Source organism: Oncorhynchus clarkii, chromosome 11 (genome assembly GCF_045791955.1).
Source record: "Oncorhynchus clarkii lewisi isolate Uvic-CL-2024 chromosome 11, UVic_Ocla_1.0, whole genome shotgun sequence".
In the NCBI taxonomy this organism is placed as follows: domain Eukaryota; kingdom Metazoa; phylum Chordata; class Actinopteri; order Salmoniformes; family Salmonidae; genus Oncorhynchus; species Oncorhynchus clarkii.
This window is the reverse complement of record NC_092157.1, coordinates 36885338-36910200: the sequence shown is the minus strand read 5'-3', so window position 1 is coordinate 36910200 and position 24863 is coordinate 36885338. Positions and strand designations below refer to the sequence as shown.

The 24863-nt window shown below is 44.3% G+C and overlaps 1 protein-coding gene across 1 annotated transcript in view; it reads right to left on the bottom strand.

Annotated features, from left to right (window-relative positions):
* The window catches only part of LOC139420483 (protein scribble homolog), a 128224-nt gene that overhangs the window by 59790 nt on the left and 43571 nt on the right, over window positions 1-24863 (bottom strand). Inside the window, exons 2-4 of the mRNA XM_071170681.1 lie at window positions 8940-9057; window positions 1169-1247; window positions 68-157 (exon numbers count right to left, since the gene is read on the bottom strand). Coding sequence (XP_071026782.1) covers window positions 68-157; window positions 1169-1247; window positions 8940-9057 — 287 coding nt within the window. The remainder of the gene's footprint in view (window positions 1-67; window positions 158-1168; window positions 1248-8939; window positions 9058-24863) is intronic.

The following is a 24863-nucleotide window of genomic DNA, read 5'->3' as shown; positions in this document are numbered from 1 at the left end:
TTACAAACACCCATGCATGCAAGGTGGTTGGTCTGCGTATTTTGTTGGTGCGTGTGTGTGCACTTACTTTCCTATGTCGTTGGGCAGTGTCTGCAATGACACGTCGTTAAGTGCCAGGTGGGCGAGCCCTCTGAGCTGAGTGAAACCATCAGGCAACCTGGTGATGAGGACAGAAAGGGAGAGGGGAAAACAGATGGAGAGAAACACAGAGGGAAAAAAATGGCCCTTTAACACCAGCCCTTGAAGCACTTGGAACAGCTGCTTCATCTGCCTATGGCAGCATCCCAAATAGCACCCTATTCCCGTCATAGTGCACATTTTTAGTGGTGCACTATATAGGAAAAGGGTGCCATTAGGGGCGCAGCGTAAGTGGCCAGATCCATCTGTCAAAGCACTCACCATCACCACTCCTGCCAACAGTTCCTTTCTTATTCTATAGGAGAAGTAAAAGCAGGGAGATGGTTTGCCTCGCCAAAAGCATTACACTTCTACAGTATACTTAAACGCCATGCTAAAAGGTGCAATACAGCCGTTTTTTCCACAATATATTATCATTTCTCAAGCAATAATTTTGCTAGGACTGTCTGGGAGATGTCTGAGTGGGGAGGGGACAACTGAAAACTAGCTTATATTAGCAGAGAGGCTTGGAACGCTTTCTTATTGGTCTATTAACTAATTAACCGTGGCGTAACCATTCAGGCCAAAACAGGCTGAACTGTCAGGCAGTCTTTTCAAACAGCTCTTAGACTAAAAGGGCATTATCATCACTTTCACTATATCACAGTATTATTCCAACCGCAGTGTGGAAATATGGACACAGGAAATCACGCTTTTGACTGTACTGGGCCTTTAATGTAGTTTCAAGGTCAGAGAACAGCATACTGTATCCTCACAAAGCCTTGTTCTCCTCCAGGTGTTTTGCTCATGTACTGTACATAATCTAATACTGAGAAAGGGCCTGCTCTGAGCCTTTGACACATCTGGGCAACAACTACCTGCACATTTGTTTCATTGTCTTGAGCTGTTTATCTTCAGGCCATTATGGAAAGGAAATAATCACAACATGGCACAAAGCACACGTATGACAGTGACCTCCCCCATATATCTCAAAGGCAAAAACACAATGGCAACAGCAGAGAGAGAGGTGGTACTGGACTGATCCACTGACTTGGAGAGGGGGTTTCCACTGAAGTCTGCAATCTCCAATGCTTTGCAGAACTTAATGCTCTCGGGGATCTCAGGAATGTCTGTGGACAGAGACAGAGATTAGAGAGGGGGAACACAGTCAGATATAACAATATTGTATACTGCTTTTCCTGTCACCTGCTATATGATATGTACAACAAGGACACAAGAGAGAAAATACTATTTCCATTGTGTGTGCTTGTGCTGAGTTGCAAAATGAGAAACCATTTGAGATCGGTTTGACGTAAACAATCAAGGGCGGAATTGACTTCTGCCATTGATATGTAAGGGGGGGGTTACAGTGCATTCGGAAAGTATTAAGACAGATTCACTTTTCCACATTGTATTACGTTACAAATCAAATGTTAGTCGTCACATGCGCCGAATACAGGTGTAGAACTTGCAGTGAAATGCTTACTTTAGAGCCCCTAACCAACAATGCAGTTGAAAAGAATACGGATGAAAATAAGAGATAAAAGTAACAAGTAATTCAAGAGCAGCAGTAAAATAACAATAGCAAGACTGTACCGGTACCCCCGCTGTATATAGAGTCAATGTGTGGGGGCACCGGTTAGTTGAAGTAATACGTACATGTAGGTAGGGTTATTAAAATGACTATGCATAGATGATAACAACAGAAAGTAGCAGCGGTGTAAAAGGGGGAGGGGGGCAATGGAAGCTGTTTAATAGTCTCTTGGACCTAGACTTGGCGCTCCGGTACCGCTTGCGTGCGGTAGCAGAGAGATCAATCTATGACTAGGGTGGCATGAGTCTGACAATTTTTAGGGCCTTCCTCTGACACCGCCTAGTATAGAGGTCCTGGATGACAGGAAGCTTGGCCCCAGTGATGCCATGGGCCGTACGCACTGCCTTCTGTAGTGCCTTGCGGTCGGAGGCCGAGCAGTTGCCACACCTGGCAGTGATGCAACCAGTGATGCAACCAGGATGCGCTCGATGGTGCAGCTGTAGAACCTTTTGAGCATCTGAGGACCCATGACAAATGTTTTCAGTCTCCTGAGGGGGAATAGGTTTTGTCGTGCCCTCTTCACGACCGTCTTGGTGTGCTTGGACCATGTTAGTTTGTTGGTGATGTGGACACCAAGGAACTTGAAGCTCTCAACCTGCTCCACGGCAGCACCGCCGATGAGAATGGGGGCATGCTCGGTCCTCTTTTTCCTGTAGTCCATGATTATCTCCTTTGTCTTGATCACGTTGAGGGAGAGGTTGATGTCCTGGCACCACCCGGCCAGGTCTCTGACCTCCCTATAGGCTGTCTCTTCGTTGTCGGTGATCCGGCCTACCGCTGTTGTGTCATCATCAAACGTAATGATGGTGTTGGAGTCGTGCCTGGCATTGCAGTCATGAGTAAACAGGGAGGGAGGGGACTGAGCACACACCCCTGAGGGGCCCCTGTGTTGAGGATCAACGCGGTGGATGTGTTGTTACCTAACCTTACCACCTGGGGGCGGCCCGTCAGGAAGTCCAGGATCCAGTTGCAGAGGGAAGTGTTTAGTCCCAGGGTTCTTAGCTTATTGATGAGCTTTGAGGGCACTATGGTGTTGAACACTGAGCTGTAGTCAATGAATAGCATTCTCACATAGGTATTCCTTTTGTTCATGTGGAAAAGGGCAGTGTGGAGTGCAATAGAGGTGGTGTGCAAATTGGAGTGGGTCTAGGGTTTCTGAGATAATAGTGTTGATGTGAGCCATGACCATCCTTTCAAAGCACTTCATGGCTACAGACGTGAGTGCTATGGGTGGGTAGTCATTTAGACAGGTTACCTTAGTGTTCTTGGGCACAGGCATGATGGTGGTCTGCTAAAAACATGTTGGTATTACAGACCTCGGACAGGGAGAGTTTGAAAATGTCAGTTAAGACACTTGCCAGTTGGTCAGCGCATGCTCACAGTACAGGCCCTTGCAGTCCGTCTGGCCCCTCGGCCTTGTGAACGTTGACCTGTTGCGGAGAGCGTGATCACATGGTCTTCCGGAACAGCTGGTGATCTCATGCACGTTTCAGTGTTATTTTCCTCAAAGCAAGAATATAAGTAGTTTAGCTCATCTGGTAGGCTCGGTTCACTGGGCAGCTCTCAGCTGTGCTTCCCTTTGTAGTCTGTAATGGTTTGCAAGCCCTGCCATGATTCGATCTTAGTCCTGTTTTGACGCTTTGCCTGTTTGATGGTGCATCGGAGGGCAGAGCGGGATTTCATATAAGCTTCCGGGTTATAGTCCCGCTCCTTGAAAGCGGCAGCTCTAGCCTTGAGCTCAGTGCGGATGTTGCCTGTAATCCATGGTTTCTGGTTGGGGTATGTACTAGAGGTCGACCAATTATGGTTTTTCAACGCCGATACTGATTATTGGAGGACCAAAAAAGCCAATACCGATTAATTGGATGATTTTTTAAATGTATTTATTTATTTGAAATAATGACAATTACAACATTACTGAATTAACACTTATTTTAACTTAATATAATACCCCAATAAAATCAATTTAGCCTCAAGTATGAAACATGTTCAATTTGGTTTAAATAATGCAAAGACAAAGTCTTGGAGAAGAAAGTAAAAGTGCAATATGTGCTATGTAAGGGTGATTGAAAGATGAACTGACGTCCACAACAGAACATGAGAACATATGAAAGCTGGTGGTTCCTTTTAACATGTGTCTTCAATATTCCCAGGTAAGAAGTTTTAGGTTGTAGTTATTATAGGAATTATAGGACTATTTCCCTATATACCATTTCTATTTCATTAACCTTTGACTAATAGATATTCTTATAGGCACTCTCCTCGCTCGAACCAGCAACACAACGACAGCAGCCACCATCGAAGCAGCGTTACCCATGCAGAGCAAGGGAAACAACCACCCCAAGGCTCAGAACGCTATTAGCGCGCGCTAACTAGCTAGCCATTTCACTTCGGTTACACCAGCCTCATCTTGGGAGTTGATAGGCTTGAAGTCATAAACAGCGCAATGCCTGACGCACAACGAAGAGCTGCTGGCAACACGCACGAAAGTGCTGTTTGAATGAATGTTTACGCACCTACTTCTGCCTACCACCGCTCAGTCAGATACTTGTATGCTTAGTCAGAATAGAATATGGATAGAATTATGGTCAGATTTGCCAAATGGAGGGAGAGGGAGAGCTTTGTATGGTCTCTGTGTGTTGAGTAAAGGTGGTCCAGAGGTTTTTCCCCTCTGGTTGCACATTAACATGCTGATAGAAATTTGGTCAAATGGATTTAGGTTTCCCTGCATTAAAGTCCCTGGCTACTAGGAGTGCCGCCTCTGGGTGAACGTTTTCTTGTTTGCATATGTCGGAATACAGCTCATTCAATGCGGTCTTAGTGCTAGCCTTTGACTGTGGTGGTATGTATGTAAACAGCTACGAAAAATACATATGAAAACTCTAGGTAGGAAGAAAGAGTATCTCATGATAAGCTGGAGACCACACTACCTCAGGCAAGCAATAGCGAGACTTCCTTAGATATCGACACACCTACTCATTCAAGGGTTTTTCTTTATTTTTTACTATTTTCTACATTGTAGAATAATAGTGAAGACATAAAAATATTAAATAACACATATGGAATCATGTAGTAACCAAAAAAAAAAAAGTGTTAAACAAATCACAATATATTTTATATGAGATTCTTCAAAGTAGCCACACTTTCATGCTGACCAAACCGGACGCGCACCTGCGCCATCGCGCTGTTGATTTTGTACCCCCATACCACACACGATTACGACACGCATGTTGAAATATCAAAACAAACTCCGAACCAATTATATTAAATTTGGGTACAGGTCGAAAATCATTCAACATTTAAGGCAACTTAGCTAGCTAGCTTGCTGTTGCTAGCTATTTTTCCAGGGACATAAATATTGGGTTGTTATTTTACCTGAAATTCACAAGGTCCTCTACTCCGAAAATTAATCCACACTTACTCTGGCTTCTTTTTTTACCTCTTTGGACGTTATATGGAGGTTGGCAGCCAACTTTACGGTGCATTACTACAACCGACTGGAATGTGGACGTCAGTTCATCTTTCAATCACCCACGTGTGTATATACTCCTAAACACCAATGAGGAGATGGGAGAGGCCGGACTTACAGCGCGTTGAGCATCACAAATATAACCTATTTCTATTTTAGCGCCTACCCATGCAGACGCTCGCTGATGCGTGCGAGCAGTGTGAGTGCAATGATTGAATAACATGTACATTTATTTTGCACGCGACGCGAGCAGTGTGGTCAGCATGTTTGCCTTGATGACTGCTTTGCACACTTTTGGCATTCTCTCAACCAGATTCATGAGGTCACCTGGAATGCATTTTAATTAACAGCTGTGCCTAGTTAAAGGTTAATTTGTTTAATTGATTTGCTTCTTAACGCGTTTGAGGAAATCAGTTGTGTTGTGACATGGTAGGGGTGGGTATACAGAAGATAGCCCTATTTGGTAAAAAAAAAAACAAGTCTATATTATGGCAAGAACAGCTCAAATAAGAAAAGAGAATCAACAGCCCATCATTACTTTAAGACATGAAGGTCAGTCAATCTGGAACATTTCAAGAACGTTTCTTTAGGTGCAGTCGCAAAAACCATCAAACGCTATGATGAAACTGGCTCTCATGAGGACCGCCACAGGAAAGGAAGACCCAGAGTTACCTCTGCTGCAGAGGATAAGTTCATTAGAGTTAACAGCCTCAGAAATTGCAGCCCAAATAAATGCTTCACAGAGTTCAAGTAACAGACATCTCAACATAAACTGTTCAGAGGAGACTGCGTGAATCAGGCATTAATGGTCAATTTGCTGCAAAGAAACCATTACTAAAGGACACCAATAAGAAGAGACTTGCTTGGGCCAAGAAACACAAGCAATGGGCATTAGGGCCGGTAGAAATGTGTCCTTTGGTCTGATGAGTCCAAATTTGAGATTTTTGGTTCCAACCGCCCTGTCTTTGTGAGACGCAGAGTAGGTAAACGGATTATCTCCGCATGTGTGGTTCCCACCGTGAAGCATGGAGGAGGTGGTGTGATGGTGCTTTGCTGGTGACACTGATTTATTTAGAATTCAAGGCACACTTAACCTCTTGGAACTCCCCATACCGGATCCGGTATCAGGAATACAGACTCAAGCTCATTACCATAACGCAACGTTAACTATTCATGAAAATCGCAAATGAAATGAAATAAATATGCCATCTCGCAAGCTTAGCCTTTTGTAAACAAAACTGTCATCTCAGATTTTCAAAATATGCTTCTCAACCATAGGAAAACAATAATTTGTGTAACAGTAGCTAGCAAACAAAGGATTTAGCGTTAGCATTAGCGTTAGCATCCAGCACGCAACATTTCAACAAAAACATAAAAGCCTTCAAATAAAATCATTTACCTTTGAAGAACTTCTGATGTTTTCAATGAGGATACTCTCAGTTGGATAGCAGATGCTCAGTTTTTCCAAAAAGATTCTTTGTGTATTAGAAATAGCTCCGTTTTATACATCACATTTGGCTACCAAAAAAAAACCGAAAATTCAGTCCTCAAAACGCGAACTTTTTTCCAAATTAACTCCATAATATCGACTGAAAACATGGCAAACGCTGTTTAGAATCAATCATCAAGGTGTTTTTCACATATCTCTTCATTGATACATCGTTCTTGGACACATGCTTTCTCCCCTGAATCAAATGGTAAAGTGGAAGCAGCTGGCAATTGCGCACCGAATTCGACGCAGGACACCAGGCGGACACTTGGAAAATGTAGTCTCTTATGGTCAATCTTCCAATGATATGCCTACAAATACGTCACAATGCTGCTAAGACCTTGGGCGAACGACAGAAAGTGTAGGCTCATTCCTTGCGCAATCACAGCCATATAAGGAGACAATGGAAAACAGAGCTTCAGAAATTCTGCTAATTCCTGGGTGATGCATCATCTTGGTTTCGCCTGTAGAATGAGTTCTGGGGTACTTACAGACAAAATCTTTGCAGATTCTGAAACTTCAGAGTGTTTTCTTTCCTTAACCAGCACGGCTACCACAACATTCTGCAGCAACACGCCATCACATATGGTTTGCACTTAGTCCCCGCTATCATTTGCTTTTCAACAGGACAATGACCCAACACACCTCCAGTGTGTAAGGGCTATTTGACCAAGAAGGAGAGTGATGGAGTGCTGCATCAGTCATCCACAATCACCCGACCTCAACCCAATTGACAAGGTTTGGGATGAGTTGGACCGCAGAGTGAAGGAAACCTAACAAGTGCTCAGCATATGTGGGAACTCCTTCAAGACTGTTAAAAAGCATTCCCGGTGAAGCTGGTTGAGAGAATGCCAAGAGTGTGCAAAGCAAAAGCAAAGGGTGGCTACTTTGAAGAACCTCAAATATAAAATATATTTTGATGTTTAAAATCATTTTGGTTACTACATGATTTCATGTGTGTTATTTCATTGTACATTGTAGAATAACTACAAAACTATGTAGAAAATAGTAAAAAAATAAAAACCCTTGAATGAGTAGGTGTGTCCAAACTTTTGACTGGTACTGTAAGTATTGAGACCCTTTGCTATGAGACTCTGAAGGTTCACCTTCCAACCGGACAACGACCCTAAGCACACAGGCAATACAACGCAGGAGTGGATTCGGGACAAGTCTCTGAATGTCCTTGAGTGGCCCAGCCAGAACCCGATCAAACATCTCTGGATAGACCTGAAAATAACTGTGCAGCAACGCATCCCATCCAACCCGACAGAGCTTTAGAGGATCTGCAGAGAAGAATGGGAGACACTCCCTAAATACAGGTGTGCCAAGCTTGTAGCATCATACCGAAGAAGATTCGAGGCTATAATCGCTGCCAAAGGTGCTTCAACAAAGTACTGAGTAAAGGGTCTGAATACTTATGTAAATGTAGTATTTCAGTTATTTTTTATACATTTGCAAACATTTCTAAAAATCAGTTTTCGCTTTGTCATTATTGGGGAACTGTGTCTATATAGATAATTGAAAAAACAACAACATTTTAATCAATTTTAGAATAAGGCTTTAATGTAAAAAAGAAAAAAAAAGAAAAAAAATGTGGAAAGGGTGAAGGGGTCTGAATACTTCCCGAATGTACAGCTGTGTCTGTCCGGAGCTCACTGGTGCGGCTAGCGCGAGCTGCCGGGCCATAGCCTACCCAGATTATAGTTGATCAAATGTTTCATGTTTGTTGCAGACAGCCAGAGCGATTGAAGAACATGAACAAACCCCCATGCGTAGCCAATGTGTTTCATAAGATATTTATGTATATCATGATATTTTCTACCTGCAATGTTTTTATTAGAACACAGGTGTTTATATATGGAAAAACACGTTTTACATTTCGACCAATCGATTGGAAAGAACAGATGACTCTCGATCGACTAAGATTTTATTTTGCCGGGGACAGCCCTAGTTTCTATTGGTCTATTTAGACTTTTGCCTGCTTGCTTGTATTTTGTTAAGCTCGCCTGCCCATGAATGCAGGTTTTTGCTCTAGGTCTTACTTTGTTGGTTCTCTGTAAGGGATGTTTTGCAGAATTTGACATTTATTACCGGGTGGTTAAATTTGGTGTCTGTTTATGGTGGTAATTTGCACGCACGTCTGCTGTATGCTGGTTTTGAACCTGGTTTTGACCCCAGCAGAGGGGGCCGCAGACCGCCAGACCACCTGTTTGTGTGTGTGTGTGTGTGTGTGTGTGTGTGTGTGTGTGTGTGTGTCCAAGCGCACGTACCGTTTCTGGAGATGTCGAGCTCCACCAGCTGCATGAAGTTGGCCACCTCAGGAGGGAGCCTCTGGATCTCATTGTCACTCAGACCCAGTTTCCGCAGGTTCAGAAGTCTGAAGAAAGGCTAAAGAGACAGAGGAACACTGGGTTAGGACAACACAGCTTTGACAAAGAGCCACTGAGGTGGAAACACGTCAGCTTTTTAATAAATAACAGCATTGAAAAATGACATCAACACATCCCTAAACCTCTCCTTGTATCACCATGGCAACGGCAGCCCCCCCAAAAAAAGTGGCTTTGGATAGGAGAGCTCTGCTCGGGCTGTGCTACCAAGTACTTTCACAAGAGGCTGGTTGTTGGATTCAGAACACACCTCCAGCAGGCAAGACCGGGCGGCTAGACGGGGTGTCCTCCGCTGCTAGCTACACAGCCTGGAAGACTGGCACAGGGAACGGGTCCCAAACTACGCAGTCATTAACTCTTCAAGCCTCCCACTGCAGCCACAGAGGGCCAGGGTCCTACTCTGGTCCGCCAGGGCAATGAGGGAATCATAGTAATAACACACTCAGACACCATAGACGGGTTGCCTGACAACGTAACGACAATGATGTGCGCACATTGCATAGGCAAAAGGCTGTGCTATGATTCTGAAGGGTCAGAGAGCAGCAATGACAAGAAGATGCCGTGTGGGGAATCATAGGCGGCTTGTCTCAGCGACTTGTTTCTTGTTCTTGATACCATGCCTTGTTTTGAGGTGTGTTGACTCATGTCACATCTATGCTAATATGGCTAAAATCCACTAGCTAGCTAACCAACAACTGTAACAATGTCTTTGAGAGACAACAAGTACCTTATTGTGTGAATGTATGTGTTTTCAATAAACATTGAGGCAAAATATAGTTGACATAATCCTATAATTGTAAATCAACCCTTTCTGTTTCCGGCCTCTCGGGAGCAAGCACATCGGTTTTGCAGGTAAACATCCCAGCCATCTATGGTAGCGGGGCAATGAGGACAAAGTGAGCGAACTCCGATTCTTAAACAGGAATCCATGATTCAGAATCAGAGAGCATTCCGAGCCGTCAGAGGACATGAAGCCTGAACCCAAAGTCAACCTAGACAGACTCGGCCTCCCGGGTGGCGCAGTGGTTAAGGGCGCTGTACTGCAGCGCCAGCTGTGCCATCAGAGTCCCTGGGTTCGCGCCCAGGCTCTGTCGTAACCGGCCGCGACCGGGAGGTCCGTGGGGCGACGCACAATTGGCCTAGCGTCGTCCGGGTTAGGGAGGGATTGGTCGGTAGGGATCTCCTTGTCTCATCGCGCACCAGCGACTCCTGTGGCGGGCCGGGCGCAGTGCGCGCTAGCCAAGCCGCACGACACATCTCTCCCGAGCCCGTACGGGAGTTGTAGCAATGAGACAAGATAGTAGCTACTACAACAATTGGATACCACGAAATTGGGGAGAAAAAAAGGGGTAAAATTTAAAAAATTTGAAAAACACTCAGTCACGAAACCCAACAGTTTGACTTGCTTAACGTGAAAATCCCGGAAATTCCAATCAAGATGTTTTACAATTCCACTGCAATATTCCTGTCTCTAGGGGGAAGTTGCATAAACGTTCTGAGGCGTATCGAGTAAATCAAGGTCTCCCTTTGTGCAGCGTGCTGTAATGTAATGTCCTGTCTGACAGGCAGCAGCAGAGAAGACAATGTATGTGTCCCAACTGGCACCCTATTCCGTATACAGTGCACTAATTTTGACCAGGCGCCATTGGGCTCTGGTGAAAAGTGGAGCACTATATAGGGGAATGGGGTGACAGTTGGGACACAACCAATATGACATGCTAGGAGACAGCTCTACAATTACACTGCCAGACGGACGAACGATGCTGCAGCTCTGCTCTTCACTGACACACGCTTCCTCTGCTCTTAGTGTACATTGTATTTGGCTGGGGTCGGGTGGTGAGCTGCACTCTCTCCCCTAGGAGTGTTTGTGCGTGTGAGAGTGTGTGTATGATAATGTGTGGCAGAGAGAGAGATGTTGTGGTGGCACCCCTGGCTCTGTCAGGTGACTGGTATCGGGAAGAGAAAATAGGAGCCAGGGGACTGGCTGAATCCCAAATCAGCCCCTTCCCCTCGCCCCTTGAGCTGGGACAATAAACCGAAAATGGTCAACACCGACCACTTATCGCAGGCATTTTGCTGATATCTTTCATTATGATAAGTAGCCTATACTAGAGACATTATTGTTAATGGGCCAATTGATGGCTACAACTATCAAACTAGTAGTAGTTTAAAGGATTGTTTTTTTTTCATTACAGTGGTGCACACGGTTAGAAACTTGTCGTTCTATGAATTGCTATAGCAATACAGATTATCGCCCGAAGCTGAGGGAGTGAAAATGGAGGGTGTCGGGGCTAATTAGACCCTCCAATAGCCACTTTGACCGAGCCAGCATTGCTGCTGGCTTCAGAGCAAAGTGGAATCCCATAAGGCACAGCATTTTTGCGTTTACGTTTGTTTTATTATTTAAAAGTGGAACATGATTTGCATGTGTCTTGAAGTTGATAGCAAGTTGGTCGGGGCGAGGGGGTCATTTGGGATTCACGGTCTGTGACCTGCCCCGGGCCCAAAGAAAGCAGCCGCTGGCACAAGTGTTTACCCTAGAGCAGGAGGACCTCCACACACACACACACATTTACGCACCCATACACACACAAAACACAGGTGAACACACACCTAACCTGTAGCCCTCGACATTGACTCGGTATCGTACCCCTGTATTGTTACATTGTGTTACTTTTTATTTTATTGTTTTACTTCAGTTTATTTAGTAAATATTTTAACTATTTATTGAACTGCATCGTTGGTTAAGGGCCTGCAAGTAAGGATTTCACGGTAAGGTCTACCTACACCTGTTATATTCGGCGCATATGACAAATAATATTTGATTTGACCCACACACACACACACACAGAGAGGTCTTCAAGTTCAGGGTCGTTTTCTGCCAACCAGACAGACAGACATTCAACAGGAGTCAAGTAAGTTCATGGGCAGAGACAGAGACATTTGCTTAAGCATTCCCATACCAACCACTTGAGTCAGGAAAACAACAGGAGACCCCAAAACAGAGAGAAGGGAGGTGGGAACTTCTCCATGCGAGACCATACCAATTTAGATTAAAGCCTCAATACATTCCCCTTCCCTTCTCTCAGAGGGTTTGTCCAAAATGGCACCTTATTCCAGTAAGATAATTTATTTTGACCCGAGTCAATGGGGCTCTGGTCAAAAATAGTGTACTACATACGGACTTAGGGTGCAATTTGGGACACAACCAGTGTCTGCAGAGCTCAGTGATAGCAGGCCATGTAACACAATAAGTCCTCTGAATGGACGATTATGCCCCACTGACAAAGACGGCCATTCAGTCTGCTGCAGAGTGGCTAGTCGGGATTGACCATGTCAACTTCTGTGCTATGTTGATTATGTACTCATAAACGATGGTATCACACCCTATTGGCAAAACGTAAACAAATCAATTCTGTTATAGCGCCAAATCGCATGCTACAACTGGAAGAATCATGACAAAAGATAATGTTGTTGAAAGCCTGGGCAGAGGCTAAGTGCAGGCAAATCTTTTTGAATATTCCTTTTTGGTTGAGTTTCGGGATGGAACAGGTGTGTTTGTCTCGCGCACATGATGGAGCAAAGTGACACTGAACCGATGAGGAACGGGCTCTCATACCGTTGTGAGTTAGGCTATAAATCACGGGCTTCCTCAGAAGTGGATAATAATTGCTTTATTTGCCTCCTCCTCCACTCTTAATAAGCCATTGTTTGTTCTATCTTTCATAAAGCTGTGAGATTAGCCTACGCCTATAGACGCAGACTTTCATTCTTGTTCTTTCTTTAAAGTGGCAACTTTAGGACAACGGTACCTTGTTAGGCTATTGGAATATACAGTGGTTCTTCCTTTAAAGTTGCGTACTGCGTACTGCGGCACAGCTTGCAGGCTGCGGCAGAATTCTATGGCACGTTACTTACAGTTGAAGTCGGAAGTTTACATACACTTAGGTTGGAGTCATTAAAACTGGTTTTTCAACCACTCCACACATTTCTTGTTAACAAACTATAGTTTTGGCAAGTCGTTTAGGACAGCTACGTTGTGCATGACAAGACATTTTTCCAACAATTGTTTACAACATCTTCACAAGGTCCTTTGCTGTTGTTCTGGGATTGATTTGCACTTTTCGCACCAAAGTACATTAATCTCTAGGAGACAGAACGCGTCTCTTTCCTGAGCGGTATGACGGCTGCGTGGTCTCATGGTGTTTATACTTGCATACTATTGTTTGTACAGATGAGCGTGGTACGTTCAGGCGTTTGGAAATTGCTCCCAAGGATGAACCAGACTTGTGAAGGTCTGCAATTGTTTTTCTGAGGTCTTGGCTGATTTCTTTTGATTTTCCCATGATGTCAAGCAAAGGGACACTGAGTTTGAAGGTAGACCTTGAAATACATCCACAGGCACACCCTCCAATTGACTCAAATTATGTCAATTAGCCTATCAGAAGCTTCTGAAGCCATGACATAATTTTCTGGAATTTTCAAAGCTGTTTAAAGGCACAGTCAACTTAGTGTATGTAAACTTCTGACCCACTGGAATTGTGATACAGTGAATTATAAGTGAAATAATCTGTCAGTAAACAATTGTTGGAAGAATTACTTGTGTCATGCACAAAGTAGATGTCCTAACCAACTTGCCAAAACCATAGTTTGTTAACAAGAAATTTGTGGAGTGATTGAAAAACTAATTTTAATGACTCCAACCTAAGTGTATGTACATTTCTGACTTCAACTGTACATGCATACATCAAATTGATCAGAAATACAGTGAAGACATTGTTAATATTGTAAATGACTATTGTAGCTGGAAACGGCAGATTCTATATGGAATATCTACATAGGAATACAGAGGCCCATTATCAGCAACCGTCACTCCTGTGTTCCACTGGCACATTGTGTTAGCTAATCCAAGTTTATCATTTTAGAAAACCCTTTTGCAATTATGATAGCACAGCCTAGAAGGCCAGCATCCCGGAGTCGCCTCTTCACTGTTGATGTTGAGACTGGTGTTTTGCTTGTACTATTTCATGAAGCTGCCAGTTAAGGACGTGTGAGGCATCTGTTTCTCAAACTAGACACTAATATACTTGTCCTCTTGCTCAGTTGTGCACCGGGCCCTCTAACTCATCTTTTATTCTGGTTAGAGCCAGTTTGTGCTGTTCTGTGAAGGGAGTGGTACATAGTGTTGTACGAGCTCTTCAGTTTCTTGGCAATTTCTCGCATGGAATAGCCTTCTTTTTTCAGAACAAGAATAGGCTGATGAGTTTCAGAAGAAAGTACTTTATTTCTGGCCATTTTAAGCCTGTAATCGAACCCACAAATGCTGATGCTCCAGATACTCAACTAGTCTAAAGAAAGCCAGTTTTATTGCTCCTTTAATAAGCACGTCCTGCAGGCCCAGGCATGGATCAAAGCTGGCGAAACATTCAATGACGTCATCTTCACAGAGGAATCTACCATGGCCCTTGAGCAATTTGTAAAAAATTGCTACAGAAAAAAAGATCAAGCAAGCCGAGTCCCAAGCATCCCTTCAAACTGCATGTGTGTGTGTGGGATTTCTCGTTAGGGACCAGGCCCATAGCCTACTATTCAGGGGTTTTTCAGCCCTGCATGGATTTCTTTCTTAAGCTTAAAATTTATATATTTTTTTTATTCATGTTAGGCTGTTCAAGCAACTTTTTCGAGCCCAGTCCCATTCATATCGAATGGCGAGACAATGGAATAGTTAAGGAGTGTTTGTTACAAAAAATGAATAGTTTAAGCCTGTAAGGCCCATGCATCCGACAGAGCGAGCAAAACAAGATTTTCTGACAGGACATTTAGTGCTTTTTTGGTGGGATTCTCCACTCTGTCAAGCCTACATTTCTATCTTGTGTTCTTTTAGGCCTATATAACATACAGTGGGGCAAAGTATTTAGTCAGCCACCAATTGTGCAAGTTCTCCCACTCAAAAAGATGAGAGAGGCCTGTAATTACCTATGATGAAAATTACAGGCCTCTCTCATCTTTTTAAGTGAGAGAACTTGCACAATTGGTGGCTGACTAAATACTTTTTTGCCCCACTGTATGCTATTTATTGAAATAGGCTATAGCAGATATGAATAGGCAGATCACTGGGAATGCTGCCTTGCAGCAAAAAGGCTAAACTATCGTCTGTTACGTCTCAATGTCTGTCAATAGTCTTCGATAGACGATACTATCATAATATCGGCTGAACCTAGCAGCCAGCTCGCACATAAAACTCCCAACCCTGAGTCAAGTCAGAGAACATGAAACGGGAAAAAGTGTTTTCTAGTGGAGGTTAATCTGGTCTACTACCTAATCTTAATCTACTACCTAAACACATTTTTTTGTGTTCTGTGGCTCTCATTTAGCCATTTTAGTGTGCCAATGTCAGGACAACAGGTCCATGAAAAAGGGACACCACAAAACATCCCTCCTCCATCCCCTGCAGTCACACACACACACCTTTTTACGTAAATCAAATACAACTCTGTACATATGTGGTACCCTAACTCCATCAGTAGGACAAGCCGGCACATCAGTGAGAACCAGCGAGCTACATTTCCTTGGCGAGTGGGGCCTTCTTTTACCCACACCCTCGTGAGTGATGTTTTTTGCTCACAAAAGGGAGTGAGGGTGGAAGGGAGTGAAGGGTGGGTAGAACTGGGAGGGGAGAGAGAGGATGTGCTTAGTTATTGGGAAAGAAATATCGATATATATTGGGTACTAATATGTTTTATTTATTGATACATTTTTGCTAGGTAGCATTAGCTAGCTCTAGTCGGCTATACCTGTGCCAAAACTTTTTCCATCCTATAGCTTGTTCTTAATCTTCTTTATAAATAGTGAGCCACCATGTTTCCAGAACTTTCATTCACATGACTGATAAACTCGTTTTCTCATGGCTCCCTCTGCACCAGGTATGGTGAGTAATATGCTAGGAACATCGGCTTGCAATAAAACCACAGTATCGAAATACATACAGAACCGTGAGAATCTAAATACATACCATATCGGCACCTAAGTATCGTGATATCGTATCCTGAGGTACCTTGACATTCCCTGCCCTAGATGTGCTCTGATGCAGCAGAGGGCACTGTGGCACAACAGTCCACTCCGGGGTAAAGCTCCCCTGAATCCCCTTGGTACAAATCTAGACTCAGATTCACCTCAAACCTAATCTTAACCCTCGGTAGGGATAATGCTAAACTGACCCACGAACAGGGTCTAGGGGCAATTTCACCCTAGTTTTAAACCAGGCCGGATTCATATCCTCACTTTGCCAGGAGAGGTAGGCCTAGATGAGTCTCATGAAGTCAGTCAAAAAGCTGATGCCACTGATGTTGAAACGCCACTGACGGTACCAGGCCAAACATGTTGCTAGATTACTGCAGGAGCAGCTGTGGGATAATGACCCGTTATGCTGCAGTTGAGTACGTGATAAATACAGACAGTGTGTGAAATAGCCTCTGTAGAGCAGGAGAGAACCATTGAACTACAGTTAGTGTGTTTACTGTGATGTCGGTCATTCAGTCAGTGACACCTGGCCACCTATGAGAGGCCGGTGACAGAAGCGCTTGTCTGTGAGTGAGAGCGCCCCATGGGACCAGTGTGTGTGTGTGTGTGTGTGTGTGTGTGTGTGTGCGCCTGTGCGTATGGCTACGTGACAGACATGCAGCACTACAGTGAGTGTTTGAGGAGTGACATGAGAACAGCGGGCTCTGGGAGGGTCCTATCTGCACTTCACCCAGAAACACGGCTACAGTCTGTGTCCCGCTTGGCTTACTGACACCCCTCTCAGGGGCACTGTGTGTGTGTGTGTGTGTGTGAGAGAGAGGGTGTTTCCTTGCCCTCAGAGACTAATTCCTTGAGGGCAGCCATAGAACACAGCTGATTTCATTTGAGCATGTGTGTATTTAGCCTGTGTTTTCCTACTGCAGATGGACATAAAACGTTCAGAACTGCATGAGCAATTATTTATCCGTCAGTACACACACAGCTTGTACTGTTTACAGAGGCTTATCACTGAGGGCGGTGAGGCTAGCTAGTAGCTACTATAGGTGAGGCACTGAGTGGAGAACTGTTAATGTGAATGTTTGTGTTTAAGACTCGGTTCAGGTTTTAGTGTGTGTTTATGTGTGCTGGAACAAAGCTGTAAACCCACGGGTAGAAATGAGTGTGTGTGTGTGTTTGTGTCCTGTGAAAGCAAGGCCCATAGCCTAATGAGGAAGCCGGTGAGCAGCCACTACCCCAAAGACAACGGTGTTACACAGAGGACATGCGCTTGTGTCTATGTCAGTATGTTGACTATCACAGTCATTTCCATGCACAAATTAGCTGTGGGGTGACTTGGGAGCCTGTTAGAAGATACCCCTCACCTGGGGTGTATTCATTAGTGCACCCAGTATTAAAACAGTTTTGCAACAGAAAACAGAAAAACAAGAGTGTCCTATTGGACAAATTCAGTCAGTCCCTCCCCGTTTTGGTCCATTTGGTTCCACAAGTAACCACAAGTAACAGGGTAAAGAGAGTTAGAGAGATATGCAGTGAGAGATGGAGCGACAGAGTAGGGTATGTATGGTGAGTAAAGGTGCGATGCTGAGCTAAAGCTCCATGGACAGAGGCGTCAGTGTTCCAGTCAAGTGACTTCATTTATCCTCCGGCTGCTGTCCAATCAAACCCTTACACACAGAGGTCCGGTGGCCTGTAATGTACAAGAGACCAATGAAAATTGGTTGCCCCAAAGTTATGAATCTAGAGAAACCCACACTCACTGTTGAGCCCAGATTTGCAATCAACATCATTTTGAGTGGAAAAACAAGAGAGAGAAATTCAACAAAAAAAGAAACCTGTCAACTGTGTTAATTTTCAGCAAACTTAACATTTGTACAAACATAACAAAATTCAACAACTAAGACAAACTGAACAAGTTCCACAGACATGTGACTAATAGAAATTGAATAATGTGTCCCTGAACAAAGGGGGGGGTCAAAATCAAAAGTAACAGTCAGTATCTGGTATGGCCACCAGCTAAATAAGGTCTGCAGTGCATCTCCTCCTCATGCACTACACCAGATTTGCCAGTTCTTGCTGTGAGATGTTACCTCACTATTCCACCAAGGCACCTGCAAGTTCCCAGACATTTCTGGGGAGAATGGCCCTAGCCCTCACCCTCCAATCCAACAGGTCCCAGACGTGCTCAATGGGATTGAGATCTGGGCTCTTCGCTGGCCATGGCAGAACACTGACATTCCTGTCTTGCAGGAAATCACACACAGAATGAGCAGTGTGGCTGCTGGCATTGTCACGCTGGAGGGTCATGTCAGGATGAGCCTGCAGGAAGGGTACCACATCAGGGAGGAGGATGTCTTCCCTGTAACACACAGCATTGAGATTGCCTGCAATGACAACCATCTCAGTCCGATGATGCTGTGACACACCGCCCCAGACCATGACGGACCCTCCACCTCCAAATCGATCCCGCTCCCGAGTACAGGTCTCGGTGTAACGCTCATTCCTTTGACGATAAAAGCAAATCCGACCATCACCGCTGGTGAGACAAAACCACGACTCGTCAGTGAAGAGCACTTTTTGCCAGTCCTGTCTGATCCAGCAACTGTGGGTTTGTGAACATAGGTGACGTTGTTGCCGGTGATGTCTGGTGAGGACATGTCTTACAACAGGCCAACAATTCCTCAGTCCAGCCTCTCTCACCCTATTGCGGACAGTTTGAGCACTGATTGAGGGATTGTGCCTTCCTGGTATAATTCGGGCAGTTGTTGCCATCCTGTACCATACCCACAGGAGTGATGTTCAGATGTACTAATCCTGTGCAGGTGTTGTTCTGGGACACTGTAAAGTCCATGGCCACGCTCAAGGTCCTAAACGATATCCTAACCGCCATCGAAAAGAAACAATACTGTGCAGCCGTATTCATTGACCTGGCCAAGGCTTTTGACCCTGTCAATCACCACATCCTATTCGGCAGACTTGATAGCCTTGGTTTCTCAAATGATTGCCTCGCCTGGTTCACCAACTACTTCTCTGATAAGAGTTCAGTGTGTCAAATCGGAGGACCTGTTGTCCGGGCCTCTGGCAGTCTCTATGGGGGTGCCACAGGGTTCAATTCTTGAACCGACTCTCTTCCTTGTATACATCAATGACATTGCTCTTGCTGCTGGTGAGTCTCTGATCCACCTCTATGCAGACGACACCATTCTGTATACTTCTGGCCCTTCTTTGGACACTGTGTTAACAACCCTCCAGACGAGCTTCAATGCCATACAACTCTCCTTCCGTGGCCTCAAATTGCTCTTAAATACCAGTAAAACTAAATGCATGCTCTTCAACCGATCGCTGCCTGCACCTGCCCGCCTGTCCAACATCACTACTCTGGACAGTTCTGACTTAAAATATGTGGACAACTACAAATACCCAGGTGTCTGGTTAGACTGTAAACTCTTTCCAGACTCACATCAAACATCTCCAATCCAAAGTTAAATCTAGAATTGGCTTCCTATTTCGCAACAAAGCATCCTTCACTCATGCTGCCAAACATACCCTTGTAAAACTAACCATCCTACCAACCTTCGACGATATCATTTACAAAATAGCCTCCAATACCCTACTCAACAAATTGGATGCAGTGTCATCCGTTTTGTCAGCAAAGTCCCATATACTACCCACCATTGCGACCTGTACGCTCTCGTTGGCTGGTCCTCGCTTCATACTCGCCGCCAAACCCAGTGGCTCCAGGTCATCTACAAGACCCTGCTAGGTAAAGTCCCCCCCTTATCTCAGCTCGCTGGTCACCATAGCAGCACCCACCTGTAGCACGCGCTCCAGCAGGTATATCTCTCTGGTCACCCCCAAAAACCAATTCTTCCTTTGGCCGCCTCTCCTTCCAGTTCTCTGCTGCCAATGACTGGAACAAACTACAAAATCTCTGAAACTGGAAACACTTACCTCCCTCACTAGCTTTAAGCACCAGCTGTCAGAGCAGCTCACAGATTACTGCACCTGTACATAGCCCATCTATAATTTAGCCCAAACAACTACCTCTCCCCCTACTGTATTTATTTATTTTGCACCCAATTATTTCTCTCTACTTTGCACATTCTTCCACTGCAAATCTACCATTACAGTGTTTTACTTGCTATATTGTATTTACTTCGCCACCATTACCTTTTTTTTTGCCTTTACCTCCCTTATCTCACCTCATTTGCTCACATTGTATATAGACTTATTTTTCTACTGTATTACCGGCTTTACTCCATGTATGTGTGTTGTTGAATGTGTCGAACTGCTTTGCTTTAACTTGGCCAGGTCGCAATTGTAAATGAGAACTTGTTCTCAACTTGCTTACCTGGTTAAATAAAGGTTAAATAAAATAAAATCAATAAACACGTGGTCTGCCACTGCGAGGACGATCAGCTGTCCGTCCTGTCTCCCTGTAGCACTGTCTTAGGCGTCTCACAGTACGGACATTGCAATTTATTGCCCTGCAGTCCTCAAGCCTCCTTCCAGCATGCCTAAGACACATTCACGCAGATGAGCAGGAACCCTGGGCATCTTTCTTTCTGTGTTTTTCAGAATCAGTAGAACGGCCTCTTTAGTGTCCTATGTTTTCATAACTGTGCCTACCGTCTAAACTGTTAGTGTGTTAACGACCGTTCCACAGGTGCATGTTCATTAATTGTTTATGGTTCATTGAACAAGCATGGGAAACAGTGTTAAAACCCTTTACAATGAAGATCTGAAGTTATTTGGATTTTTACGAATTATCTTTGAAAGACAGGTTCCTGAAAAAGGGACATTTTTTTTTGCTGAGTATAGATTAATCTCTATGGATTAACTAGGAGATCAAGTGGGGCACAATTCATAGAAAGGACACCTTTTCAAGCAGAGAATTACATAGCAGTAATATTATCCCTCAGTCTTCTCTCTCCGTTCCTCTTTTTCACCAGGGAGTGGACTGCACACTAGATGGTGTGGCCTATTCACTCTGCTCCATCTCCTGGTTAATCCAGTGCCAAACACTGCTCCACTACTACTGATCCCGTCCTAACCACACACACACACACACACACCTGGGGTGAGGGGCATAAAAATGGGGTGGGTGGCAGAGGGAGGGAGGCAGGAGAACAAATGCTTTTGTGATGGCCTCTTCTTTCAGGACCCTGGCTGGATGGGAGAGAAAATAGAAAAGCAGCTCTGGGAGGATTTGGTTGAGTGAGTAACTTGGCCAGTCACTTGAATAGGAGGCCCCATGTCATGACAGCACTCAATGTTCCCTCAAAAACATTTTCGGCACAAAGCAAACTTCAGGTCTGCTGTGCGCAAACTTGAATGTTGTGAAAATTCAGTGAAACTTCCAGCGCGCGTTTACTGTGAACACTGAGGCTGTACCCGCTTTAAGTTACAGTTTTAACAGTGGCCAAGAAGGCTACTGTGTCTAACAATGTAGGCTTACCAGAGTGGCATACAATCAAAAACATCCCATAACATTTTAACATGGAAATAGCTGTTCTATCATTCAGCATACAGCAGCAGCCAATGTGTGGTGTTCAATGTAGGGCTTGACCTGTTGACCTTCAGACGAGGAGACTAAAAATGTTGTTGTTTGATTCAAGAAACCACTTTACAAAATAGAATGCATCATTCCAATAGAGAATCTGACAAATTATGCTACCCTCTGCCTATTGGCCACTTAGCTTATATAAGCCGGTCTCAAAATACAACACTAGCCCTTTAAAGAAAAATAAAAAAGACAACTGGAAATGTACAAGCTTTGTGCTCTTGTAGGATGCAATCACTCCCCTATTGCAGACTACAAATGATCTGTAATTGGTCTAATAATGCACTAACTAGCAAAAGATATGAACACGTGCTAACATGCAGCTCTCGCTATGATCTCAAAACAAGCGCATCTACTCACGACCGCTCATGCTGTAAACACAGTCCTGTTCAAAGTAAATGGCACAGATCCATATATGGCAATGGTCTATTTGCATATATATACTGCAGCTCTGATTGTTTGTGCAGCACAGGTCTGTGTACAGCACGAGCTGAGTAGCGTGTTCCAATGCAATAGAATCCTACTCCGATGTGTTCTGCCTAGAACAAAATCTCTTGCATAGTTTGTTTTGGGATGTTGCATTGAAAGTGGCTAATATTGCGTTGCTTCGATCCCAATTACCACAGTGAAGGGAAACATTGATAGTGTTAACAGGGAAAACTCTAGAACAGTGGTCACCAACCTTTCCTGAGTCTAGATCACCGAGTTAAAATGCAAGCAGAGATCTACCGCTCAATTTTATTTTAAACATTACTTAAAAAGTGTAAGAAATTTAAAACAGTCCTGTAGCAATGAGGTTTGTGCAGTAAGCTATAGGCCCAATACATTATCACGCATATTAGCTTTGTTTGAATCGCCCTGCCAATGCAGTGACATTTTTTAAATATTTGAGTTTGGCTATATGATCACATCAGCAATAGATCCGTTGTTGTATTACTTGTGAGGCACAGTTAAGTGAGCATATATTTGAAAAAATAAAATATATATTTTTTTTACTGGGCTGATGGTTTTTGAATCTGATGTTCAGTCTCAGCGGAGGGAGAGTGCAGCAGACTGAGCGTCCACCTCAACATCCACTCTCCCTTTCCTCCAATGACACAAAAAGGGACACGGTCTCCCAGCTGATGGCGAAAATTGAGTCGTGCCTCATGCACAAATTCATGTTGTAATTCCTATGAACAGAGAAAGTGAAATATTCCTTGATATTAAAAAAGACTCAAGCCGCTAAATAACAACGCAAGCCTATAGATACACTTTCCTACTCGTTCATTACTGCTGCAGTGCTTGTTGTAGCGCTGAGTGGAAATAGGAAGAAAGTGCATTTTATGGCTTATAAAAGTGTTGAATACAAAGTGTTGACAGTGCTGAGTAGGACCTTAAACATGAACTCCGTCAAAACAGCAGCTCTTTGCTGTATTCGTTGACAGTGTCTCTAGTCATGGTTTTAAACATTTTGAAATTTCACAGTATCAACTTTACTGTAGCTTTCTTTTATGCCTGTTACGTTACAGCAGACGCAGTAATCTGAGTTATGCGATTGGCCAGCGTTCTCCCATCTTTTTAAATAGGGAGCCAGTTTTCAGCCATTTTATTTCTGTGAGACTTTTTCCTGTTTGTCCTGTTTTGCCTTTTGCCTCGGGAACCTTCACAAAACAGCTTTGGGTGGGCGGTAGATTCTGCCTAATTTCTATGACTGATCAATGCTCGTTCTCGTGGCTCTCTCTTGTCCCTCTGCAGCAGATATATGGTGAACAATACATATAGAATTGTGAGAATCGCAATACATAGCATATCGGCACCTAAGTATCGTGATTATAACGAATCGTGAGGTCCCAGCTCTACTAGAATGGTGCTAACTGGGAAATAACAAAGAGGAACACTGTCTCTGAAAGAAACTCAACAGGTGTCTGAAACTCATGTGAACGCATGGGTGTGTCCCAAACGGCATACCATATTCCTTACATAGTGCACAACTTTTTACCAGAGCACTATGGGCCTTGGTCAAAATAAGTGTACTATAAAGGGAATAGGGGTGCCTTTGGACGCTCACCATGTGTCCTCTCTCTTTAGTCCAATATCTCAATCATGTGCTTGACTTAAATTAAGTTGATACATGATCCATAATCAACAAGAATGCTATAATAGTAGAGGCATTGCCAATGCCTGTCTGTAGCGTGATAGTGGAGTAACGGGGGGTTAAATAGTTCCACTGCTGTGCTGTTACAACAGGGTCTCGTTGTGCGCCCCTCCCCTCACTCCACAGGGAATGAAACCAAAAGCCCCAGCAACACATCAATGAAGCCCCTTACCCATCCACCACCCCTCCTCCTCCTCCTCCTCCTCTCACTCCCTGGCCTAGCTCCTCCACCTCACTCTCAATTTTACTTGGGCTTTAGGGACAAAGGGTGAGCGGACAGCCCCATACAGAGCAGTCCGTCACAGGGTGGCCGACTCTCTCTTCCCTCCCACCGGTTGAGCTGGGGGATTCCTCCATTGTTCAGAGAGGGCAGGAGGAGGAGAGAAGAATGGTCTGGAAGTGGAGGGATGGGAGGGGGGGGCTTGAAAGACAGCTAGGAGGACAAAAAGGAAAGAATGACTAAGAAGAGGAATGGGATAGAAAGGAGAGAGGGCAAGAGAGGAATGATGGATTATTAATGAAGAGGGGAAGGTAAACAATGGGGTTCCCACAGGGGAGTTGCTCTCTGGCCATGCTGCTTAGCGTTTGTTTTGAACCCTAAGCCATGACTAAACACAAGATATGCCACATGTTTTTTCCTTACCACAACACAATCTGCCCAGGGAAAACTGAACTCTAGCGTCGTATTTAAAAAGTATCTCAGAGTAGGACAGCTGATGAATAATCTTATTCATTATGATCTAAAAGGCTAAACTGATCCTAGATGAACACTCCTACTCTGAGAAGCTTTATGGATTCAGGCCCCAGTCTGATCAGGTTGTGGTCAGGGAAAAAGTATTTTACTGGGAAAAAAGGTAACACGTCAGTGCTCCATGAGGTCCCCCCTCTTGGTCTGTGCTAAGTGGTTCAGCCCAGGGATAAATCCCTCCCATGTTGACAGTGTGCAGTGGTTTACTCTGGCCTACTAGTGGCATCACCTCTATTAACCGAACCGTTCCTCTGCCTCAAACCTCAACCAACCTCCCCCACACACACTCCCTGTGTGTCAATAAATGCAGGTGTGTATGTATGTGTATATAATCTACTGTAC